The 23,637-nt window shown below is 42.7% G+C and overlaps 1 protein-coding gene across 3 annotated transcripts in view; it reads right to left on the bottom strand.

Moving 5' to 3' along the window:
- DGKG (diacylglycerol kinase gamma) overlaps positions 1-23,637 on the bottom strand; it is a 193,114-nt gene that overhangs the window by 121,814 nt on the left and 47,663 nt on the right. For all 3 annotated transcript variants that reach the window (XM_002915692.4, XM_034661556.1, XM_019795766.2), the window contains exons 4-7: positions 15,582-15,744; positions 14,942-15,004; positions 5,996-6,166; positions 1,465-1,514 (exon numbers count right to left, since the gene is read on the bottom strand). In XM_002915692.4, the coding sequence (XP_002915738.2) occupies positions 1,465-1,514; positions 5,996-6,166; positions 14,942-15,004; positions 15,582-15,744 (447 nt within the window). The remainder of the gene's footprint in view (positions 1-1,464; positions 1,515-5,995; positions 6,167-14,941; positions 15,005-15,581; positions 15,745-23,637) is intronic.

The raw sequence follows: 23,637 nt of genomic DNA, 5'->3' as shown, positions 1-23,637 counted from the left end.
ATTTCACCACTTCTTACCATCTGCAATGCTTCTACCCTGGTGTGTGTTACCATCACTTCTTGTCTTGTTTATTCCGATAGCCTCCTAACTGGTAACCTTGCTTGAGTCCCTACGGTCCAGTCTCAACACAGCAGCTAGAGTGATCTGGTTACACCGAAGCCCTGTCACCCCTCTCCTCAACATCTCCAATGGTTCTGTTCCTCCAGAGTAAAAGACCAATTCTTCCAGCCCCCTCTATGGCTTGCTGTGTTCTGCGAACTCTCCCCGCAACCAGCCCTGGTCATTATTTCGCTGGTCTCATCTCCTATTACTTCTCACTCTGACCTCCTCACTATTCTGTTCCATCACTCTGCCTCCTCATTAATCTGCTGACATTCCAAGCACCCCTAAGGACCCTTGTACTTGGGGTTCCCTCTGCCTGGAAGGTGCCTGCTCTGGAGATCGCCCATGACTCGCTCCCTCATGTCCTCCCAGTCCCTGTTCACATGTCCCCCAAGGGAGACCTTCCTTGACTCCTCTACCTACATCTGCAGCTCCCCCAAGCACTTCCTTTCCCTCCTTTATTTTTTTCCAGCACACATCTCTCTCTGACACATATCTTGCTATGCTTCGTAGGGTGTGCACCTGCACTAGAATGAAAGCCTCATGAGGGCACGGATTTGCGTCCGTTGGCTTCACTGACGAAGCCCCAGCACTCGGAGTAGTTCATGATGTGTGGCAGATGCTCAATAAACATGTGTTGATCAAATGCTTGAGAGTCTGTGATTTTCTGGTTATTCTCTGGCATGATGCGACCCACAGCATTGTCATGTGGCTATAGGCGTCCCTTAAAGGAGCCCTGGGGTTTAAAGGATGTTGGGATGATTTAGTTGGTCTAGTGGACTTGTTTCCTTCCTTCCCTGTGGGGCTGGTGTGACTCCGTCCCATGCCCCTCCACCCTCAAACCCCATCTCTGACACTGCCAGTGATGAGTGTGGGGCTTTCTGATTGTTTGCCTTCTCCCCCTCTGCCTTCTTCCTTTTCCATATCCCCTTTCACTCCACGATCCCTGTCCTATCCCTGCCAATTCCTGAGGAAGAGTGGGGGCGGGTCTCAGACTTTCCCAGGTACAATGGGATGGGACCATGAGCTCAGAGCAGAAAGAACCAGACTCACTGAGCTAGTGCCCTGGGTATGAGTGGAAGACTAGGAAGTTAAACTCGATAAGATACTAAAGCATGTCCCCTTCTGAAATTGTGTGATCCTGGGCTTCTGGAATGAAAAGGTCAAGTGGAATTCACTCTCCCCCAGGCTGGCACTATTGGAAGTAGCAGTGGGACGTTCCACCATGATTTCTGCAGCCCATATTGAGATACTGTATTTCTATAAAGATGGAACTGGGAGTTTTTAGACTCTTCCTCCACCTGCTCCCCTCTCCCCTACATTTTCTTGGTTTCAGGAGGGACATTTGGAACGAGAGCTTACCGCTTGATCCAGGAGACCGTTCTCATCTGAATCATAGAGACGAAACATGACTGCAAGAGACACAGAGGTGAGGCTTGAGGTGTCCTCCAGGCACCAGGGATGGGCTGTGGCTTTGATGCTGCCGGTCTTTAGCTCAGTTCTGTCACTGGGGCGAAGGCCCCTGCAGCAGCTCACCCACCCTCCAAGATGCAGAGTCTGACTTCTTACATAGAGGGTGGAGAAAGGGAGCAGTCTGGCCGTCTGGCTTCTGGACCTAAGCAATAACTCTGTGGCTGATGAGATCCAGGTCACGGTATGGTTCCTGGTAGAGCATGCATACCTCACAGCATCACTGGAACACAGCTCAAAGCAAATGCCCGGCTGGTGGTGGGCAGAGCCACCAGAATTATAAATGGAACATTGCTTTTATTACACCCAGAAAGGGTGTGGATTTAGGCAGACCCACATCTTGGCTTTGGCCCACCACCTCCAGGGCATCAAACAAGTCATTTAACTTCACTGGACCATGTTTCTTTATCTGCAAGATGGAGATTACAATGGTTTCTTTCTCCTACTTTTTTTTTTTTAATGAGGATTAATATGTAAATGATAGGCCAATTTTTTTCTCCGTAATAATTTTAATTGTTCTATATAAGAGCTATAAATAAGCATACACTGTACTACAAGATATGTATTAAATAAATATATTAATACCTTTAAAATGTTCATAAGAGAAATATGCCAAGTAAGACTACATACATGGTAAATATTTTTGCTGGCCTTTTTAATACTTAAAAAGTTTTTAGGAGAAGATTTTGACAACTTTGTTCTCTTTCAAAAAGATATCCAGGGAAGTTTAAATTGATGTGTTCTTTCCCTTTTTTTTTTTTTAAAGATTTTATTTATTCGACAGAGATAGAGACAGCCAGCGAGAGAGGAAACACAAGCAGGGGGAGTGGGAGGGGAAAAAGCAGGCTCATAGCGGAGGAGCCTGATGTGGGGCTCGATCCCATAACGCCGGGATCACACCCTGAGCCGAAGGCAGACGCCTAACCGCTGTGCTACCCAGGCGCCCCGATGTGTTCTTTCTCTTAACATCCCCATAGCAAGCAAAGAAGTTCAACATCATTTCATTAACCTCAGGATTTAATGCCAGCTATGATCGCTCTAAAAACCGATACTGTGACATCTAAATGTTTTTGGCCTCATTAAAGATTTCAGGAAGACTGAGCTTATATGATACCTTATTCTATTTATGTGCCCTACTCCTTGGTGCTTGGAATGGAGAAAGCACTCAACAGATGTTATTTATTGTTACTTTCCTTCATTAACGAACATTTATATATGGCATTTAATAAGTACGATGCACTTTCCTATGCACTTTGTCGTTACTACTCATGGAATCTTCCACAATGCTGTGAAGTCATTACCAGTATAGAAGCTATTGTATTTGCTTTTCTATAATGTCAACATGCTATTTAGAAACATCCTCTATCATGTTCTAGCTGTAGGGAGGTGATGCAGGATAAGGAAGATCTGGAGAGAAATTCGGGCAAAGAACTAAATTTTCGTTTTAGAGACCTGGGAACTTGCATTTCATTCACCTTAAAGGTAGAGATCCTGTCTGTGACCTCAGAGGTAAGCGGAGTGGGGAGCAGAGCTGAACACATCTTCATTTTCCTCCCATTCCTGAAACCCTTCATTGGTCCTGCTTTCTCTTTGGAGTCTCCCCTGACTGACCCTTCCCCACATGTCCACTCTGGATCTCTCAGCATGCACCCACAGGTCACGACACTCCTGCGAGGTTGCCTATGTGTCGTCACATCCTTCTACATGTTGTGATATTCCTGTGTCTTGTGTCTGTTCAGTGGTGTGATTGTGGTGGGAGTCGAGGTTCTTTCAAAGTAGGGTCACAGCCTTCCGATTCTCCGTGAGTCTTCAGAATGTGCTGGTCAGAGGCACTCAGCATGTGAGGCTGGCTGACTTGCCAGACAGGTGGCTGAATGACAGAAAGGACAGACCTTCCCACTACTGCTGTTCCCAGACCCTGGGCCCGGGTGACTCAACTGGAGCTCTCTTGGTCCTACTATGCAAGGACAGTAGAACTAGTAAGAACTAGGAAAAAAGCATCCAGTGTTTTAGCAGCATGGCCTTGGGCAAGTCATTTACACTTTCTGTGCTTTCTGACACATAAAATGAGAATAAGCACATTGACCTTCTAGAGTAATTGTGAGGTTAAAATGAGATAATACATTTAAAGTGATTAGCAGATAAAAGGTGTTCAATAATGAGAGTTATTGTTAATGTATGGATGATAGGTGGGACTTCAGGCTATTATTTCCAAAAAGATGCATGTTTGGTTATTTAAAAAGAAAAGCTTAAGTTACTTTCAACAATGAAAACCAGGGAAGGATTTGAATTCACCTGGTTTAATTAAAAAAAAAAGATTAAAAACTCTAGAGGACAAATAACCAAGTTTCTACAACAAAAAAAAATTACAAGGGAAGAAATCAGCGAAGATTAAAACAGAAGAAACATAAGAAGCAATGGCAATGTATGGACCACATTGGGATTCTGATTCAAACAAACAATTAAAAATTTGTGAGATAGTTGGGAAAAAGTGAGCACTGACTGAATATCTGATATATAAAAGGTGAAATTAAATGGAGTCACTTATGTCAAAGGGTTTTAAAATGGAGCTGGGAGGCCATTAAGGAGGTGGGCCTCATGCACGTCCTCACCGAGCGGAACCGTGAACTCTGAATTGGGCCAAACTGCGAATAGTCCAAGGACTCAATCCGAACACCTGCAACTTGTTGCATAAAGAGACAGCTTAGTGAGAGCCTCAGTCACCAATTACATTCAGTTAAGATTAGTTTTCTGCCATCAACACCAATACAAATTCTCTGTCAACAACATATACGAGCATTCCCTTTTGTCTTTCAATACCCCTGACTCTTGTTCCCTGGGAGGGGCACTATTTGGGTTGCTGCCCAAATCTGTGTTCCCTGAATTGCTATTCTGAGGCCCTAAACTAATGCATTTTTTTCTTTAGTGCTGCCTCCTTTCTCTGTGAGCAGGCAATAGTAAGGAATCATTGTCTTTCAATGGGATAATGGCGCTCTAGTTATATTTAAGAAAAAGTCATATTTTAGAGGTACCTACTGAAATATTTACAGGTGAAATTATATGATGTCTGGAATTTGCTTCAAAATATGCTGGGGCGGAGGGAATGCATGGGAGGTATAAATAAAACATGATTGATTATAAGCAGGTAATCACCGAAGGTGGCTGATGGGTGCGTGGAAGTTCATTGTACTTTCTACTTTTACCTCTGCTGGAAATTTTCTGTAACAAAAAGTTTTTTAAAAATGTGGTTTCTTTTTATTGCCATTACAAGACTCAATCTGAGAGCCACTGATATGAAAAAATCTGCCACATCTTTTCTGGTAATTATGAACACATACAATGCCTGAAAGTCCAAATCCAGCTGAATGTTGGAAATAATCTGACATTTCACTTTTAACATTAGCAAAAAGAAGGAGAAACCTGCTCTATTTGCCACCAAATTAGCACTTCAGACTTGCCATTGTTAACACCTCAAAACTATGGGGGAGATTTTAAACTCAGCTAATGAGCACACTGTTTCATTTTGGTTTTGGCAAGGGTTAACCTTTGCCAGACATTTCCTTGTTAATGTTTTAAGCTTTATTGACTAGTCTTATTAACTGGAATTTTGACTTTTGCTATGATGTGTATGTTTTTTCCCTTAATATCTACTAAGGTCCCAAGAGGAGCCAAAACTATGTATCTTCTTTGACAAGGCCTATTATCTCCTATTTTAAAAAGTCTGCCTGTAGGCTCACGGAGGCGGGGGAACCATCCCTGCAGTGCTTCTACAAGATTGCAGGCTCCTTCAGCAGCTGCGGGCTTTCCTTTCTGCCACCAGCCATTGCTCTCTCTCTCTCTGAAGATACGTTTTTGAAACCAACTGTAGTCACGTTATGAAACTAAACTCAACTCCCTTACTTAACTAGCCCCTTTTCTCTAGAGGCCAAAAAACTTGGGGTGGGTGGATGAAGAAATAGAAATTAGCTTTAATAAGATAGAGGTTGATCAAGAAAAAGGAATTCCTCATAGTTAGAGAGTTGCTTGGGCACAGAATAGGAGAAGGAAGACAGATGTTGAATGCCCTCCCTTGAAAAATAAGGGAAGGTAGGAGTTTCTGTTTGGAGGCTTTTAGAAAGTCCTGCCAGCAAAGGAAGGGAGTCTTGGCCCCTTGTAGAGACTTCTCCCCATTCCAAATCCTGATTCTCAATACCAAGGTCTCAGATGCATGTCCTACTCTCCATACAACTGGCACTGTGTCCCGAGGTGGATTGTAAGAAATGTCCAGATGACTGCTGGTGACAGGACAGAAACACCTTCCCCAAGCAGGTGTCACCAATACCCATGATCCCAGATCAATCTCCGGCATGTTTAGAATGAAGAAAAGGGTACTAGATCTTCTTCTAGGAAAAAGTGAAAGATCCTTGAGAGGGTGAGCACTTACATTCCAGCTTATCCTGAGGTCTCCCCATCTCCAGCAGGGACAGGTAACACACGACATCCTTCAGGTACACTATGGGGGATTCTGAGCCTGGAGATGGAGCAACAGGGTTTCCCAGGCGGGCTGCAGCCACTTGGTCTTTAGCTGGCACGTGCTTCTCGGTGATCTTTGATTCTGTGATAGGCAAAAGGAAACCATCCAAAGGCACTTAATGTTTGGTAAATATTTTTTTAAAAACCCCTTTTGTTGCTCTATCATTTTCTTGATAGAAGCAAGAATTTTATACAAGGGTCCTCAAAAGTGTTGGTTACTTAAATATGATGAAGTCAGTGGCCCTAGAAATCTAGTTTGCAGAGTCCGTACTCTTTGAATGGACCCCATTCTGACCCTTTTAAGAATCTATATCCTTGTAAGAAATTCACCTATACCCTGTGAATCTTCAAAAAAGATGATAATGATTTTTAGTAACATCAATAGCCAACAGGTAAATGTCATTTAGCCAATTGTCTGGGAACACACTCAGTTTGTAGAATTTCAGCTAGGATTCCGAAATCTAGACTATTGGTATTGCCAATACACCCTTTCACAATTTTCTTCTCATATACATTTAAAGATAGATAAAAAGATGTATATTCAAAAGAGAAAACTGGGATCAACAATCAACAAGTTTCCAGAAACTAGGAAGAATTTTGACTAGCTGCAAGTCTAATCAATTGGATGAAGAAAATGCAGAAAGTAGTTTATCATACCACAGGAATAGAGTAAGTTTTCCCTCTGGAGCTTTCCTTCCTTAAGTAGGAAAGTGCTGTGTCTCTTATACTCTCTGTCCTCTAATTTAGAAATATGAGGTTATTACTAATGAGAAAACTGGGCAGCTATTTTTTACTGTGTGAATTATACTTTCTTAAGGCACTTTAAGGGCTATCTCTCTTCTCCCAGTCTCTCTAGATCCATGCCCATCAGAAATGATCTCTTAACATCCAGAAAACACTGGGAACAGTAAGAGGAGGACTGGCAGTGAAAATTCACTTAGGTACTGTATCACTAAGTAACGGAGTGCTGAAGGCATAGGCAGAGAGAGAGACAGACCTGACAGTAATGCCTGCTGGGGAAGTCAATGCTACCAGTACACTTTTTGTTCAGAGAGCCAAAGTGCCAGGCAAAGGCAAACAGTTTGTGTCAGGCCAGTAGAGCTGTGCTACATGAAAGCCTACTGTGTCCTAGGAGTTGGGTTGTGGTCTGAGAAGGGAGTAAACCATGATCCAGATGGACCGTGGCTGAGACCACTGTCTCACTTACACACTCTGTATGCTACAAGCGGCCCTGTGAAGACACCAAGACAGAGCTTATGAAACAGAGCTGCAGAACTAGGAAAGGAGGTTCCATTCTGAAGTTTCCAAAAACCAGACCTTTGGAAATAATTTCCTATGGGACAAGATCCTAGGAGGTTGCAAGAAGATATAACCTCTATTAAGTAGGGGCAGAAAGCCTCAGGGGTGAACAAGTTGAGATACAAATATAATAAGATGGGATAAAAATAAGGATAATGAGGGGTGCCTGGGTAGCGCAGTCATTAAGCATCTGCCTTAGGCTCAGGGCATGATCCCAGAGTTCTGGGATCGAGCCCCACATCAGGCTCCTCCGCTGGGAGCCTGCTTCNGTTAAGCATCTGCCTTAGGCTCAGGGCATGATCCCAGAGTTCTGGGATTGAGCCCCACATCAGGCTCCTCCGCTGGGAGCCTGCTTCTTCCTCTCCCACTCCCCCTGCTTGGGTTCCCTCTCTCGCTGGCTGTCTCTCTGTCAAATAAATAAATAAAATCTTAAAAAAAAAAGGATAATGGGATGGAAAAATTACAATAAAATTACATATACAACAGAAGTATTAAAATCATCACTGAAGGGAAAGTTAGAAAAAGAACATAATAAGACAAATGTGAGAAATCCTTTGTACTGTACTCGAGTTACTGTTACATCCTCAGATTACCCATCCAGTAAAACACTATTACAATGATTTCTATTTTGACTATTTTGGAAGAACGGTACCAGATTTACCCTTCTATTGAAACAACTAAAAAACTGGACAAAAGATATGAAACAATGGTTCATAGGACACTGAATGTGGTAGCACCAAATGGTGATCCCAAGAGATAAAAAACAAATGAGATGATCCCTGTAATTGCCACATCTTACTGAGCGGAAAGAGTTTCTAGGCCGCAGCACAGGGAAGGGGAACCCAAGAACATCTGGAAAGTCTCTCTGAGTTGCGGAGGCAGAGTTCGGAGTCTGGGGAGTCCAACATGGCTAGAGTTCACAGAGCAGAGCACCAAAGAGGAGAAAGCTGCACAGAAAGAACTCCAGAGATGTGCAGAGGGTCCCCTCTGAGTAATCAGTGGAGAGTTTCCCTCAATTATTCAGCCGAGTAACAATTAGCACAGATGTGTGAGGAGACTACCTGAGGCCAGGGAAAGAATCACTATTGGAGGGAACAATCCCTCGAATGCAGGAATAATGTCTATTCTCACCAACCAAGGTAGAAAACCCCAATAACTCAAGAAGCAATGGGTAGAGTACTCAGAAGAGTTTTGCTTTGATAGTTGGGTGAAATTAATAAATGCCTCTCTGGTCCTGCCTAACAAAGCTTTAAAAGCTTGACCCGAAAAAGGTCAAACTATTTCCAAGTAACCTAACTGTGTGTCAAAACAAAGTTCAGGAATTTTTACAAGAATACAAAAATATCCAATACCCAATGATGTAAAATATTCAATGTCTGGCATTTAAAAAAACTGACAGGTATACAAAGAAGCAAGAAAATATGAAGAATAATGAGAAAAAGCAACTGACATGGAGCCAGAAATGACACAGATGATAGAATAGATAAAAACTTTAAAATAATTATTACAAGTGTATTCCATCTGTCCAAGAAGCTAAAGGAAAAATTGCACATATTAAGAAGAGACATAAAGGATATTTTTAAAAATTGCCCACAACATTTGTCTAGATATGATGTGTGTGAAATGAAAAAATGCACTGAATAGGATTAGTGTGGATTAGACATTGCAGAAGAAAACATTAGTGAATTTGAAGCACAGCAATAGAAACTATCCAAAAAGACTAAAAAAAAAAATAAATATCATATCGGTGAGCTTTGGGACAACTTCAAATAGACATGCAATTGGAATACCTGAAGAAGAGAGGAAGAAGTAGAAAAAAACTGAAGAAATAAAGGCTGAAATTTTTCCAAATTTGTTGATATTTGATAAAAGCTATAGAATCTGAGGTCCAAGATGCTCAGTGAACCCCAAACACAAGACACATGAATAAAACTACACCAAGGAATGTTATAATCAAATTGATTAAAATCAGTGATAAAGAAAAAATCATAAAAGAAGCCAGAGGAAAAGAGACACCTTATGTAGAGAGAAACAAAGATGAGAATGATGGTAGTTTTCTTACTGGAAAGAAAACAGGCTGAAAGCTAGTGGAACAACGTCTTTAAGGTACTAAAGGAAAAAAAATCTGTCAACCTAGAATTCTTTTAAGATTTTATTTATTTATTTGAGACACAGAGAAATAGAGAGAGAGAGAGAGAAAAAAAACGAGCAGAGGGGAGGGGCAGAGGGAGAGGGAGAAGCGGACTCACAGCTGAGCAGGGAGCCCCGCTCAGGGCTCAGTCCCAGGATCCAGGCCTGATCATGACCTGAGCTGAAGGCAGACGCTTAACTGACTGAGCCACCCAGGTGCCCTTGTCAACCTAGAATTCTTTACTCAGTAAAATACCTTCAGGAAGAAAAGGCAAAATAAAGAATTTTTCAGATATACAAAACTGTATAGAGCTGCAATACAAGAAATGATAACATCTTTTTAGTAGAATCATGCTATATGGAAACCTAGATTTACATACAAGAATAAAGAGCACTAAAACGGGTAACCACATGGGTAAATATAAAAAATATTTTTATTAGTTAAATCTCTAAAAAGATAACTAACTACTGAAGCAAAAATAATAATGTGTTGCACAGTTTATAATTTAATATACATAGAAGTAAAACGTATGATAACAATAGCACAAAGGCCTAAGTGGAAGAAATGGAGGTAAACTGTGGTCAATTTTTTTCTCTTTTTTAAAGATTTTATTTATTTATTTATTTGACACAGAGAGAGCAAGCGCACAAGCAGGGGGAGCAGCAGGCCTAGGGAGAGGGAGTAGCAGGCTGCCGCCAAGCCGAGAGCCCAACGTGGGGCTCGATCCCAGGATCCTGGGATCGTTACCTGAACTGAAGGCAGACATTTAACCGACTGAGCCACCCAGGCGCCCCTACTGCGGTAAATTTCATATAGTACATGCAAAGTGGAATAATACTTCTTCGGCATAGACTGTGATAGTTATAACAGTCACTAAAATAATGTAACAAAGAGTTATAGCTAAGAAGATTAAAAAGGAAATAAAATGAAACCATAATTCAACTAATTAAAAGAAATTGTAACTAGAAGGCAGAGATTGTCAGCTTAGATAAAAAAAAAAAAAAAGACGACCTTAAGGATGGCACGTGTTGTGATGAGCACTGGGTGTTATATGTAACTAATGAATCATTGAACGCTACCTCAAAAACTAATGATGTACTACACAGTGGCTAACTGAACATAATAAAAAAAAGAAAAGTTTCAAATGTTTCAGCAGCAAAAAAAAAAAAAAAAAAAAAAAAAAAAAAAAAAGTAAAGAAAAAAAGGAAAATAATATGGCAAAAGGTTACAGAATACTTTATGTGCTATGATGGTGGATATACATCACTATATATATATGTCTAAACCCACAGCATATACAACACCAAGGGTGAACTGTAATGTAAACTACGGATTTTGGGTGGTAATAATGTGTCACTGTAGGGACACTGATTATAACAAAATTACCACAACGTGGGAGAGGCTGTATGTAAGTGGGGCAGGGGGAATATGGGATAAATCACTGTGTCCTTCACTCAATTTTGCAGCGAACCTAAAACTGTTATAAAAAAGTCTATTCAGATGGCAAAAAAGAGAAAAAAAAAAGAAGATCCAACCAACCACATGCCTCCTATAAAAAAGTCAGTTTAAATACAAAGACACAAATACATGAAAAGAATGGAGAAAGATACTACTATAACTTTGGATAACTCTTAGAGTGGCTACATTACTTATGAATATAATTATAATAAAGTAGATTTCAAAGCAAAGAGTATTACCAGGAATAAAGAGTCTTTTCATAATGAAGAGGTCAAATCATCACAAGAACATAATAATCCTAAATATTCTACTCCTTGATCTTTACCTAAAGGTAATGAAAGCTGTCCATACAAAGATGTGTACAGGAATATCCATGTTTTATATGTGATAGCCCCAAACTGGAAGCAACCCAAATGGCCATCAATAGGTGAACGGATAAACAAATTATGGAATATCTACCGATATACTGGGATACTAATCAGCATTAAACATGTGAATTATTGATACACACAACAACATGGATAAATTCTAAAATTACTATGCTGAGTGACAGAAGCCACACCAAAAAAATGTACATACCGTATATGATTCTATGTATAAGAATGGAAAATGCAGTTTAATCTATAGAAATAGCAAGCAGATCAGTGATAGTACAGAGATGGGGGTGGTGGTAGGGAGGGTGGGAGAAGGAGATTATAAGGCAACTTTGGGGATGATAGATATCTTCATTATATTGACGTGGTATTGGTTTATAGGGGTATACATATGTAAAAACTTATTAATTATACACTTTAACTGTGTGCAATTCATTTTATGCCAATTATACTTCTCCAAAGCTGTTTTAAAACATTATTACAGCATCTTCCAAAGATCCTTGGATTACCAGAACTATGACTGGATCTTGAACCACTGTTCTAGTCTACACTGAGGTGTAGTCATGGAAATGCTGGGGTGTAGAAGGACTGAGGGACACGTAGTCCTACTAGTGCTTTTCCTCCTCAAGCTCCCTTATGTGAAACACCCTGAACCCATGGCCATCTAAGTACATCCATCAGGGACCATCAGTAATGGAAGACTACCCTCTTCCAGACTGCAGAAGCTCTGTCTAGATGTCATGTCATAAACCCTTCTGGTTGAGGGTTCTTAGGCAGACCTGACCTGTTCCACGTTCTCTCTTAGTCTCTGTAGTACTTGTAGTCTTCCAGTTGGGCAGTGTTGCATCGTGGAAAGAATACCAAGCTAGAGGCTGAGGACTGGGATTCTAGCTCTGGGTTTGTGCTAAATGGTGTGTGATCTTGCCCAAGTGGGCTTACTTCTGTATCCAACCTCAGATTTTTCATCTGTGTGAAGAGGGACTTGCATTTAAATTGATGTTTACCAAAAGTCTTGAATGACATGAAAAATGTTTGTGAGTATAATGTTAAGTGAAACCCAAAGCTGGTTCCAAAATTACATGGATAGTCTGATTCCAACTCCATAAAAAATTTATAGAAAAAACCCACAAGAAGACATATATGCATGCACGTGCGTAACTGCATTGGTAAAGTGTGGGTGATTTTGTTGTTTCCTTCTTTTTTTTCTGTACTTTTCAAATTTTTTACAATGTAAATATGTTACTTTGATAATTGGGAAAAACAGGAAAAGTTGAAGGACTTTCCCTGAGAGTCCAGTATCCCAAGTTACTGAAACATCTCAAGCCTGAAGAACTCAATAAAAACCAGGAGACTGAAATTCACATTGTTTATCCCATTTAGTCTGGGCATTGAGGGACGGTGCACTCAGGCTTTCCTAGCTGACATCCTGACAGTGACAGATTGCTCAAGGCTCTGAGTCTATGTCTGGTCTTAGTGAAAACCCCTTTCTGCTGCACCTATGGATCCAGCTACCTGGTTCTGGAAATAAATAACTTGAACTGGGTTGTTACAGATCCCAGCTTGGAGATTGCTCTGATAGGCCTAAATAGGCCATAGCAAATGAGAATCTAGTTTCCTCTGGCTTCTGCTTGGGTGACAGGAAAGGTTGGGATTTTTAACAGATGGCCTGATCTAAGGTGATACCAGAACTTGGCTCTTCCTTACTGGCAGAGGCCCCTCTCTGTGGTGTCCGTCTGTACCTACATTCCTATTTCTGGTAAACAGAGGCATCTAATTAAGACATCCATGGAAGGTGGCTTAACAGGAAAAGGATGTTCTCCTTTAAATCTCAAGTCACAAAAAAAGATGAAAAAATGCTATATACCTCCCTGGGCCAGCAGTCAGATCATTACCCTTTTATTATCTGACCACAGGAAATTGATACTCTCCATACACAAGGAAAATGGTACACCACAAATCACTTCTCCGGGAGGAAGTCTCTGGAAGTTGCTCTCAGACCCAGAATGATACAAATGTTGCAAATAGACATGGTGGTCAAATACACCAAGCCAGGTTCCATTATCATCATCGACTACCTTTTCTCAAATATCATGTCATAACAGCATCCCCAATAAGTCCTTCCTTGGTTCCTCAGAAACTTCAGCCACTAAAACAAGTCCTGCCCAGACAATTTGGAACCTCAGGGAATGTAGTATAATTTCTCTCAAGTTCCTCTTGAAGTTCCAGATACTTGGGCTAAGAGAATCTCTGGGTGAAGAATCTGGGTCCAAATGCTTGTCATGGTTGATTTTCTTGCTCAGAGTTTAGAATCTCAAGGTTCCCAACTTCGCCCTTCTCTTCCTATCATGAGAATACTTTATGTCATAACATGCCTCTGCTATTCCACATCAGATTGAAGACTTACATATAACTTGAATCCATTTAAGCAAGGGGCCACGGACCTAGCATGCCTGCTGAGATGCTGGGAAGGGCAGGTGGGTGACATACTTCGTAGAGTCTTGCCCTCATGCTGCCCCTGAAGGCTTCAGGAAGGCACTGATGCTCGTAATCCTTGCTTCGGGGAGCTCTGTGAGAAACCTGAAATTTGCTGAGCTTACGGTCCAGAGGCAACTCTCCTTTCCCAACTATGTTCTGCTTTTCACCCACAGTAAATTTTTGATCTCACCAGTCCTTCCGTTACACCCTGAAAACTCTATAATCCTTCCAGTTGCCCTTTTTGCCATGACTAGAAAAAAGATTAGAACTACATCTAGTATCCACTTGGAGAAATTCTCTCATCCCTCCAGGTCCCTGGCAAATAGACGAAAATAATGTTAACTGCGTCACCTTGTTCCTCCTCCTGACTTACTAAAACCAGTGCATGTAAATACCTCCAATTCTCGCACCCAGGCCTTTGTACTATCGTTCTACATTTCCCTTCTACAAATGTTATAAACTGCACAACACAATGTCATTTTTTTTGCTTCAATAGTTAATTGCCTTTCAAAGAGATTTAACTAATAAGAAAAATATTCTTTATATTTCCCCACGTGGTTACCAGTTTTAGTGCTCTTCATTCTGTGGGTAAACCCCGAGTTCCATATGGTATAACTCTCCTAAAAAGATTTCCTTTCCCATTTCTTGTAGTGCCGCTCTGTATGGCTTCGTCCACCTGAACACACTCTTACCTTCTTGCCTGACCCACACTCAACCATCCACACACACAGTCATCTGTATCTCAGCCCCAGAGTGACCTCTTCATTTACACGCTCTGTCTCTGCATCACACACACACACACACACACACACACACACACACACACTCACTCAAACCCCCATCACACACTTTCTCGTGAGAAGGCTCCCCTTCTCCCCTTTCTGTCCAGGCAGCCCCATCAGAAGCAAACAGCCAGCGAGCTGCCCTGTTTCAGGGCATCAAGCCTCAGAATATCCGCACATGTGAGTGGTGGAGGCCCCAAAGACGGAGGCAGACAGATCTGCTTAAAAGACCTACGATGACACGGAGAGAAAGTGCTGGTTAGATTTCCCCCTCCTCCCACGGATGAGGTATTCTCCACTCCATCCCACCCTGCAAATCTAGTATTATAAAGACTTACTTGTATCAGGGGCACAGGCCTCATCTGCTTTGGCGGCATTATCCACATTCTGTATGTTGGTATCTGGGGAATAGAAAGAAGGTTTGAGGACCAGCCCATGCTCTCTACCTTCTTAGAAAGACAGGTAGGGGACTTTCCTATGGGGTCTGGAGCACTTGAGTTGTGTGTCTCTGAGTGTCAGCTGGGTTCATGCTGACTTATTGAGGTTGGCTGTGTCTCCCGCATTACAGCCCAAGCTTCAAGAAGACAGTGACCACACCTTACCCTTCTTCTGACACTCCTGGGCTCATTCCAGACTGGGTACATGACCTGAAGGTGCTCCCTCCAAAGGCTTCTTGCAGTCTTTGCAGAAGGTTCTCTTCCTCCTGCCATACATTAGTTCGTGCATCCTCTTCTCCCCACCTCCCCTTTGATCCTGAGGGCAGGAATTTTGGCCTTCTTTGTTCCTCTGAGAGAGCCATGAGACAGGGCTTCCTGTGAGGCCCTGCAGGGAAAGGAGTCCTGGTCCCCTGGTCCCCATTCTCACCCCATAAGGAAGTTATTATGCACACAGGACCCCCTAGAAATGCAGCTGTGCCTGTGGCAAATGCGTCTGAGCTACAAAATCTCCTCCTATCTTGGGGAACACTGGTCTACATACCTGGGCTACTGGCCTCATTGCTGGCCCCCTCGGTTGGGTGGTCAGGGGTCTCCCGTCTGGGCTTCTGGCTGAAGGCCAGGAAGAGGTGAGTGCTCAGTGGCTGGGGAAGGTCCACCTCCAGGTATGCCCTCATGAACAGCTTGAAGACATCGTAGCTAATTGGCTGAGAAGAAACAAAGAGGACAGAGAAACTAGGGGGGAGGGCAGGCGAGAGAAATGAAAGGGAAGCAGAAGGAAGTGGGGGGATTGGTGGGTGCAGGAATGAAAAGGCCAGAAGGTGATGGAGAATGGCAGGCACAGGGAGCTGGGGACAGGATGCAAGAAAGAGAAGACACTGGTGGTTACACGTTGGGGTTTGCAGGAGGCTTCTGTAACAAGACGTGTCCAAAACTAGGTAGAAAGGGGGTGATGGGGTACGAGCACTGGGAGTGGAGGCCACAGAGGAGGACTCTGCCTGAATCGAGGCCCACAAGCCAGACTGGTTTCTAATGAGCAGGATTTGGTCAGTGCCCTGGAATCCTAGTGAAGATGAAGAAGGACGTAGTGGAAAACACGATGGAAAGATGGTTCTTCCGTGGTGTCTCTATTTTCTGCTTGTGCTGTGAGGGATATGATTCCTGAGTGTTCAGGTCTCAGAAAATAGGGGAAAACAGGCTCCATCCTTTATTACTTCCATAACTGATCTTCCCTGGATGAGCCTCAAGAGAACAGGAGAGGGTATGTGTCTGGCTCAGCTGCTCTCCTAACATGTCCTTGTGAAGGTTTTAGGCACTGGGAGAAGAGCAGGAAGCCAAGGACAGAAGGTAGAATCAAGAAACGTGCCAAAAACTAGAACCTCTCCCTGCTGTATCTCTCCCACTACTGCCTGGCTTCTGGTCCCGGGCTGGGAGCAACCATGCCAGAGAGGCTGCTGTACTCAGCAGACACTCAACAAAGACAGTCTGCAGTGAGTCATCACTGGCTCGTGCTCTGATGGCGTCAGATTCTTCATCAAATCAGCAGATGCTCCTGGAAATCACTGAGGAAGCTCTACTCTAAGATCTGCTGTGCAGGCTTTTGTAAATAATAACAGCCATGAGAATAAAATCCCTTTTTTGGGAGCCTACTTGGCTCTCCTTCCAAAATGTTGATAGCATTTAACCCCTTGTCTCTTCTAGAAAATCTGGGAGCCTTCCCAGAACAATGAGCTGGCTTAAATATATACAATCAGGTCTGGGATACAAAGTTTTGGCCCTAAAAACAAGTGATGCCCTCCTGACCTCATTGCGAGGGAGCTCACAAGGTGGTTTCTGCTTGCCCCTGGCTGTCCTTCACAGAGCAGAGGGAGCCTGATTTGGTTGGACAGAGGATAATGCAGGCTCTCAGCAGATTAAGGGATCTCTAAGCAAATGGTGGATTCATATTTCTTGTGACAACTAGCCATCTGTCTCTATCTGTCTTTTCTGCCCCTGAGTTTCTGTGTCTCTTTCTGACCCTGTCTCCACAGCCTTATCACCCAAGTGTTCTTCCTCACACATTCTCCTCTTTTTTATCAGTCTGTAAGAGCAAAATCTTTTCCTCCTACTTTCCAAGTGGAACCCATCCACTATGACCCTTGATTCCACCCTCCCTCCATCTGAAGGCATCTCCCAGCATCTGCTTCTCTACCTACCTGCAAGCATGTTCAAGGTCATTGTTCCAAAGAAACGGCTGGATACTTGAGTTACTAGCCTGTCCTTCTTTTCTTCCGCTTTTATGTTCCCCGGCCAGACCACACTAGCCTCCTTAGTCCCATTTGGTCTGGATTCTAGCCCATCACCTCTGAACCCACTCTCTCAAAAGTCATCAACTCAGTTGTCTCTTTTTTGACTTGCTCATCTTTGGCTTCTCTGTAGCATCCCATCCTCTCTTCTTGAACTTTCTGTTTTCTATGGTGTTGTGCAATTCTGGTTTTCTTCATTCTCTACTTTGATTTGACTATGTATTTGCTGATGGCACTTATTATTTTAAAAGGCTCTTTCTGCATTGTCTTTTCCATTTGCACCATTTAAATTGACAAGCACTGTTCACAATGTACAATTGACCCTTGAACAACATGGGTTTGAACTGTGCAAGCCTACTTACATGTGGAATTTTTTCAATAAATACAGTATGGTACCGTCAATGTATTTTTTCTTCTTTATGATTTCCTTAATGACATTTTCCTTTCCCTAGCTTCCTTTACTGTAGAATATAGTACAGTATAGACAGTACATATAACATACAAAATATGTGTTAATCAACTGTTTATGTTAAAAGTAAGGCTTCCAGTCAACAGTAGTCTATTAGTAATTAAGCTTTCAGGGAGTCAACAAAAGTTTTATGTGGATTTCTGACTGCTTTGGGGGTCGGTGATCCTAAACCCCACATTACTCAAGGGTCAACTATAGTTTTGAGCCCCAAAGTGTCCTGTTAATCTTTTTATCAAATTGAGAACTATCAGCATGAAATATTTCTGGAAAAAAGACTATACTAAATGATTTTTAAAAAGAGAAATTTTAGTTAAACCAAGTCTAATATAATGCTCTTCAAAAACCAAAGCTGTAAGATCATCAAACAAGAGCAGTGTGGGATTCTGGAGACCTTGTGACTGGACTCAGCTCTACCCCATTTCTCCCTCTTTGGGAACCTCAGTTTCTTCTTCAGCAGATGGTGAGTGCTGAATGAGAAGATCTCAAGTTCTCAACTTCTATTAGCTCCCTCCCTCAAGCAGTTCTTCTTCCTGACCCTGCAATTTCTGCTAACGCTGGCAATACCAGGCTCCGTTTTGATCTCCCAGTCATCTGAGACTAGGTCTTGTCTCTTCCTTCTATTCACTGTTCTTTTGCCACATCTGTCACCTCCAGGTCTTTTCTTTGTGTCCACTGCCCAGCTGCCTCCACCCAGACTAGAAGGCTATGGAGGCCCAACGTTCCCTGGTTTCAGACTTCTGTTCCGTGCCTCCTACCTGGACCACTGCAATACTTCTCAATTTGCCTCCACCCCCATCTGTCAGTCCTCCCATCTTATCCATCCTTGCCAGATTGATCTTCCCAAAGCACAATTCTGAACAGATTGCTTCCCTACTCAAAAACTTTCCATGCCTTCTAATAGCCCACGGGAGAGGTGAGATCAGTTTTAAAATCATATGCCCCTCTATAACATTTTTGAGCATGCATTCCCATTTACCTTTACTTGGAAATTATATACATGTACCACTGGGCCCCTCTATTATACACTACAAAACATACACAAGAGAAGAAATTAGAAAATAGAAGAAAGATGAGATAAAAATCAATGTGAATAGAAGTTCTAATTTGCAGTGTTCCCACACTCTAGTGGATCATCCTGTGTACTCCTTGAGTCCTCTGGGATTCACAGCCCTCCCATAACCCCACTCCAACCTAGATTTGTAGCTACTTCAAGCTCGGAGATCATTCTAGTCTTTTCTCCTATTATTCCCCATGTGTACCTCTACCCTCTGTCCACACTGATCTCCATGTTCTTTCCTGGTCAAGCCTCCACGCATATCTCATAAACTGCTTCCTTCTCTACCTGTTAAAATTCTAGCTATCCTTTAAGGTCCAGCCCAGATGTCACCTCCTCCAGGAAGCCTGGTATGATCTCCTGTACCTGAATTTCTGTACTTTTTCACATTGGTTCATGTCCTGTGACACTTTTATCAGCTGCCCTCTTATTAATACATAGTTGTTCATGATAAATATATCCTTAGTTCCTCAACTAGATCTAGAGTTCTGGCAAGGTAGTGAAATATCCTATTTCATCTAAGTATCCCCCACACCACCTATGACAGTTTCCTGATAGGTATTTTAATGGATGTGGGGTTTCTCGTTGTACACTTGGCTGTCTTCAATTATTGTAGGATCTATTCAGTCAATATATGTGTATTGAGCCTCCTAGGTACAAGAAACACCTTGGGGAACACACCTGTGACATACACGCAGGTCTATACCTTCAAGAGACTCAGGTATTGAAATAATTCCAATACAGGATCAATAGTGGTGAGTAGAGGAAAAGGACTGACAAACTATTATGAGAACTTAGAAAACAATGATTGAACACATGTCCAACCATTCATGACCCTATTCAGGGGAACAAGATGGCATAGAATAAGCCCAGAAACAAAGGTCATTCACATCAGAAGAGCCCAGACCCCCTCCTGTCACTGAGGCTCTGAAAGTTCAGTGACTTGCCCCAGCCACCTAATAGCAGGGTTAAACCAGAAGCCTGATCTTCTGACTCCCAGGCCAGTGCTCCTGCTCCCGTGTCTGTTCCAGGTCCCAGTGCTAACATACAGCTCCCTGTCACTCGCTCCAAGAACCTCAAGTACAGTATGCAAAAAAAAAAAAAAAGTGACTGTGTGCCACTCTCAGAGTTGTATTTGAGTTAGGAGAGAGTAAGATCTTCATGAGCACAGACCAGGCTCAGAGTAGCTGCTACTGAATGTGCGATGGGTAGAAAGGGGTTTACTATGCCCAAACCAGATAAACAAATGCTATGAGGCATGTTGGCAACTCTCTGAGCTCTGGAACAATACGCTAGGCACTGTCATGGTGCAGGCCCATTTTTTCCCAGAAACTGCCACTTTCGCATGGGAACTAACTGGGCAATTGCTGTTTTTGCCATCTGTTTATAAAGTGGGAATTCTTGCACAGGTCAAGAAGGGAGGGAAAACAACACGCTAGGCACTGTCATGGGCAATTGCTGTTTTTGCCATCTGTTTATAAAGTGGGAATTCTTGCACAGGTCAAGAAGGGAGGGAAACTAGATGGACGGCTTACTGGGTATCAGGCAGTTTCTATACATGATCTCATTTAAGTCTTAAAACATCAGTGTGAGGTGGGACTATTACTCCCATCTGGTGGATGAAACAAAATTCTGAAAACATGAATAACTTGCTCAGAGTCATAAAGCAAGTGGCAGAGCTGGGCCCTGTGCTCAGATGTGTCTGAGTCTAAGATTGTAAGGCCACCAAGCCATTTTGCCCTTTTGCTCCACTGCGCTCTGGTTCACTCTCTGGCTGTTTTCGGACGTACTCTGGTTCTCCAGAGAATCGCTCCGTTCTGATGGGCGGGGGCCTGCTTGTCACAGCCAGATGCAAACTTTTATTCCTGGCCTCACTTTCCTAGCTACTTGCCGCTTCCCACAACTAACTCATTCTTCCTTGAGACATTTTAGCAGCAGTAAGCCATCAAGCTCAAGAGAAATTAAATTCTTTTTGTGTCCCCAACCCCGTGCGAGGATATTACACCTACTAGAAGCCAGCCACACTGTGAGAGAGAATAAAATCAGAGTGACAGAGCTTCCCTGGGACACAGCAGTGCCAGGCGTACAAAGAGTGGGGGCCAGCCTGATGGAGGCGGGGTTGGCAGCGGGCTCCTAACAGCCAAGCCGCTCTCTGCTTCTGAAAGCTAGTGTGGCCTTCACACCCTCAGTGGCCCTGACCAAACTGTTTCCCTCCCACTCTTTAGCCTGAGGGCTGACGGGCTGATTAGCAGCCCCCACCCTTTTTTGTTCCTGTGTTTTTGGAGCTGGGGTGGGAGGTGGGAGGGGAAGAGAGTTCTTTGCGGGCTGCCATCTTCTCTGCATGGCTTCTCCTCAGGAATGTTCTTTGAAATGGTTCATTCTCCGTCTGGCTCCTGTACTGGCAACCTTCCTCCTGCTTCATGCTCCTGAGGATCGGTGCATTTTATCCAAAGCCCCTGCTCAGGTAAACCTCAAGGACGTGTGCTTTGTCGGTTCGCTGCCAGTGCCCAGCAGCACAGTTGACTCAAGGGTTGTTGAAAGGATGACAATACGAATAAATAAGTGACCAGCCTTGTCCTAAGTCTGTCCTGCTGATCAGTCAGTCACTTTTCTGCAATTGGCCCTCATAAAAGGACCCAGGAGCAGGGAAAAGGAAGTTGAGTTTAAAACATTCTGGGGAAAGAAGCCAGAAGGAGAATAATAATAGGTCCCATTTTTTAAGTGTCCTATAAAGTGTTAGACATTTTGCAAAAATGATCTCAGATCATTCCTGATCATTCCACCCACTCATCTGCAAAATCAATGACTTTGCTTGTTGTTATCTTCAGGTCACAGATGAGGAAAGCAAGGCTCAGAAAGGTGAAATATTATTTCAGGCCACATTGCTGGTTGGCAACAAAGGTAGAAGTCTAACCTAAGACCATGTAACTCCAGAACCTGCCAATAGGAAGTAAGTTCTGGAGGTCAAGAACTGTGCTTCATCACCTTTATATCTTCTACAGTGCCCAGCACAGTGCCTAGAAACATGAAATGACTTGAATTGGAAAGTAGCGGAGGTCTTGCATTCATTTACTCATTCAACAAATATTTCTTGAATGCCCGCTATGAGCCAGATTACTCCTCTGGGCATTGGGGATACTGAAAGGAACATATAGCAGGACAAGTGGTGAGGAATACTAAGGAGGACAATACGGCAGAACAGAGGGATAAGAAGCATCAGGAAAGAGGCCTTAAGATTTTAAATACAGAAGGTGACATTCACTGAGAAAGTGATTTGAGCAAATGCTTGAAGGAGGTGAGGAAATAAACAATGTAGATACATGTGGGAGAAACAGTCCAGAAAGAGGCAAAAGCAAATGCAAAGTTACTGAGGTTAGAGGAACCTTGGCTTGTTTGACAGCATCAAGAAGGCTGGAAAGGAACGAGGAAGAGAGTAGCAAGAGATGAGGGTAGAGTAGAGGGAGGTACAGATGGGAATGACCTTGATTTTAACTCTGAGTAGGGGGTGGGGGAACCATGAGGGATTTTAAAGCAGAGCAGTGACATGATCTGACTTAAGTTTTAACAGATTGCTCAGGATGTGTGTGAAGAATAGACATTAAAGGTCAAGAGCAGAAACAAGGAGCCCAGTTAGGTGACTATTACAGTAATCCGGGCAAAATATGGTAGTGCCTCAGGGAAGGGTGGAAGCAGTGCCTGTGGTGATATGTGACTAGATTTTAGATGTATTCTGAAGGTAGACGTGACAGGGTCTGCTGATGAATTGGATGTGGGACGTGAGAGGAAAACTCAAGGATGACTCCATAGTTTTTGACTGAAGAACTTGAAGAACTGAGTTGTCATTTACTGAAATGGGGAAGAAAGCTGGGAAAACAGACTTTACAGGAGAAGATCAATGAGCTCACTTTAGCTCATGTTAAGTTTGAGATAGCAATTTGATTTTTCAGTGGAAATGTCAAGTCAGAAAGGAAAGGAAAACCAGGAGAGTGTAGCGTCCTGAAATCCAAGTGAAGACAGTAGAGGAGGATCTGACCAACTGTGTCCAATGCTGTTGAGTAAAATGCGTATTAAGTTTAGCTACAGGGAGATCCTTGGCTGTCCTCACCAGTGGTTTTAGTGGAGAAGTGAGGGTTATGCTCTGATTGAAGGGCTTTCAAGAAAGTGGGAAGAAGAGAAATCAGAGGCAATGACTATAGAGAAATCTTTTGCACAATTTTGCTGTAAGGGACAGGAAAGAAATGAGGCAACTGGAAAATTAGAGTCAGGAGAACAATTTTAATATAGGACAAATAACAGTATGTTTATATGTTGAGAAAAACCTAACAAAGAATGGAAAGCTGATGTGAAGGAGATATATATAGAGAGAGAGCAATGCCTGTCAGTAGACTAGAAGAAGATGGGAATGAGTGCACACATGGAGGGGCTGAACTTACTAGAAGCATGGGGAGTTCATTCCTAGTTACAGGAGAAAAGGTACAGAGGTGGGTGAGGATCTTGTGGAAGAACTCTTCTGATTGTTTCTATTTTCTCAGTGAAGTAGAAAATATGGTTGATAACTGAGAATGAGGACAGGGAAAGGGAAAGATTTGAAGAGAGAGAGGAAGGTATGATGTAGTCTTCTAGGACAGTGAGAGAATGATTAAACTTGGCAAACATATAAATGGCTCATTTGAGACTTAGGAGAAAATATGTTGAGAAACAAGTTCTTTAAAATGAGCTAAACTTCTAAGAGTGGAACAAATTATGGAAAAGCTAGAACACAAGGCTTTTTAAAGGCTTGAAATGGAAACGT

This window comes from Ailuropoda melanoleuca, chromosome 1, assembly GCF_002007445.2.
Source record: "Ailuropoda melanoleuca isolate Jingjing chromosome 1, ASM200744v2, whole genome shotgun sequence".
Lineage (NCBI taxonomy): Eukaryota > Metazoa > Chordata > Mammalia > Carnivora > Ursidae > Ailuropoda > Ailuropoda melanoleuca.
Note: the sequence above shows the minus strand (reverse complement) of the source record. Positions and strands in the feature narration are given on the sequence as shown.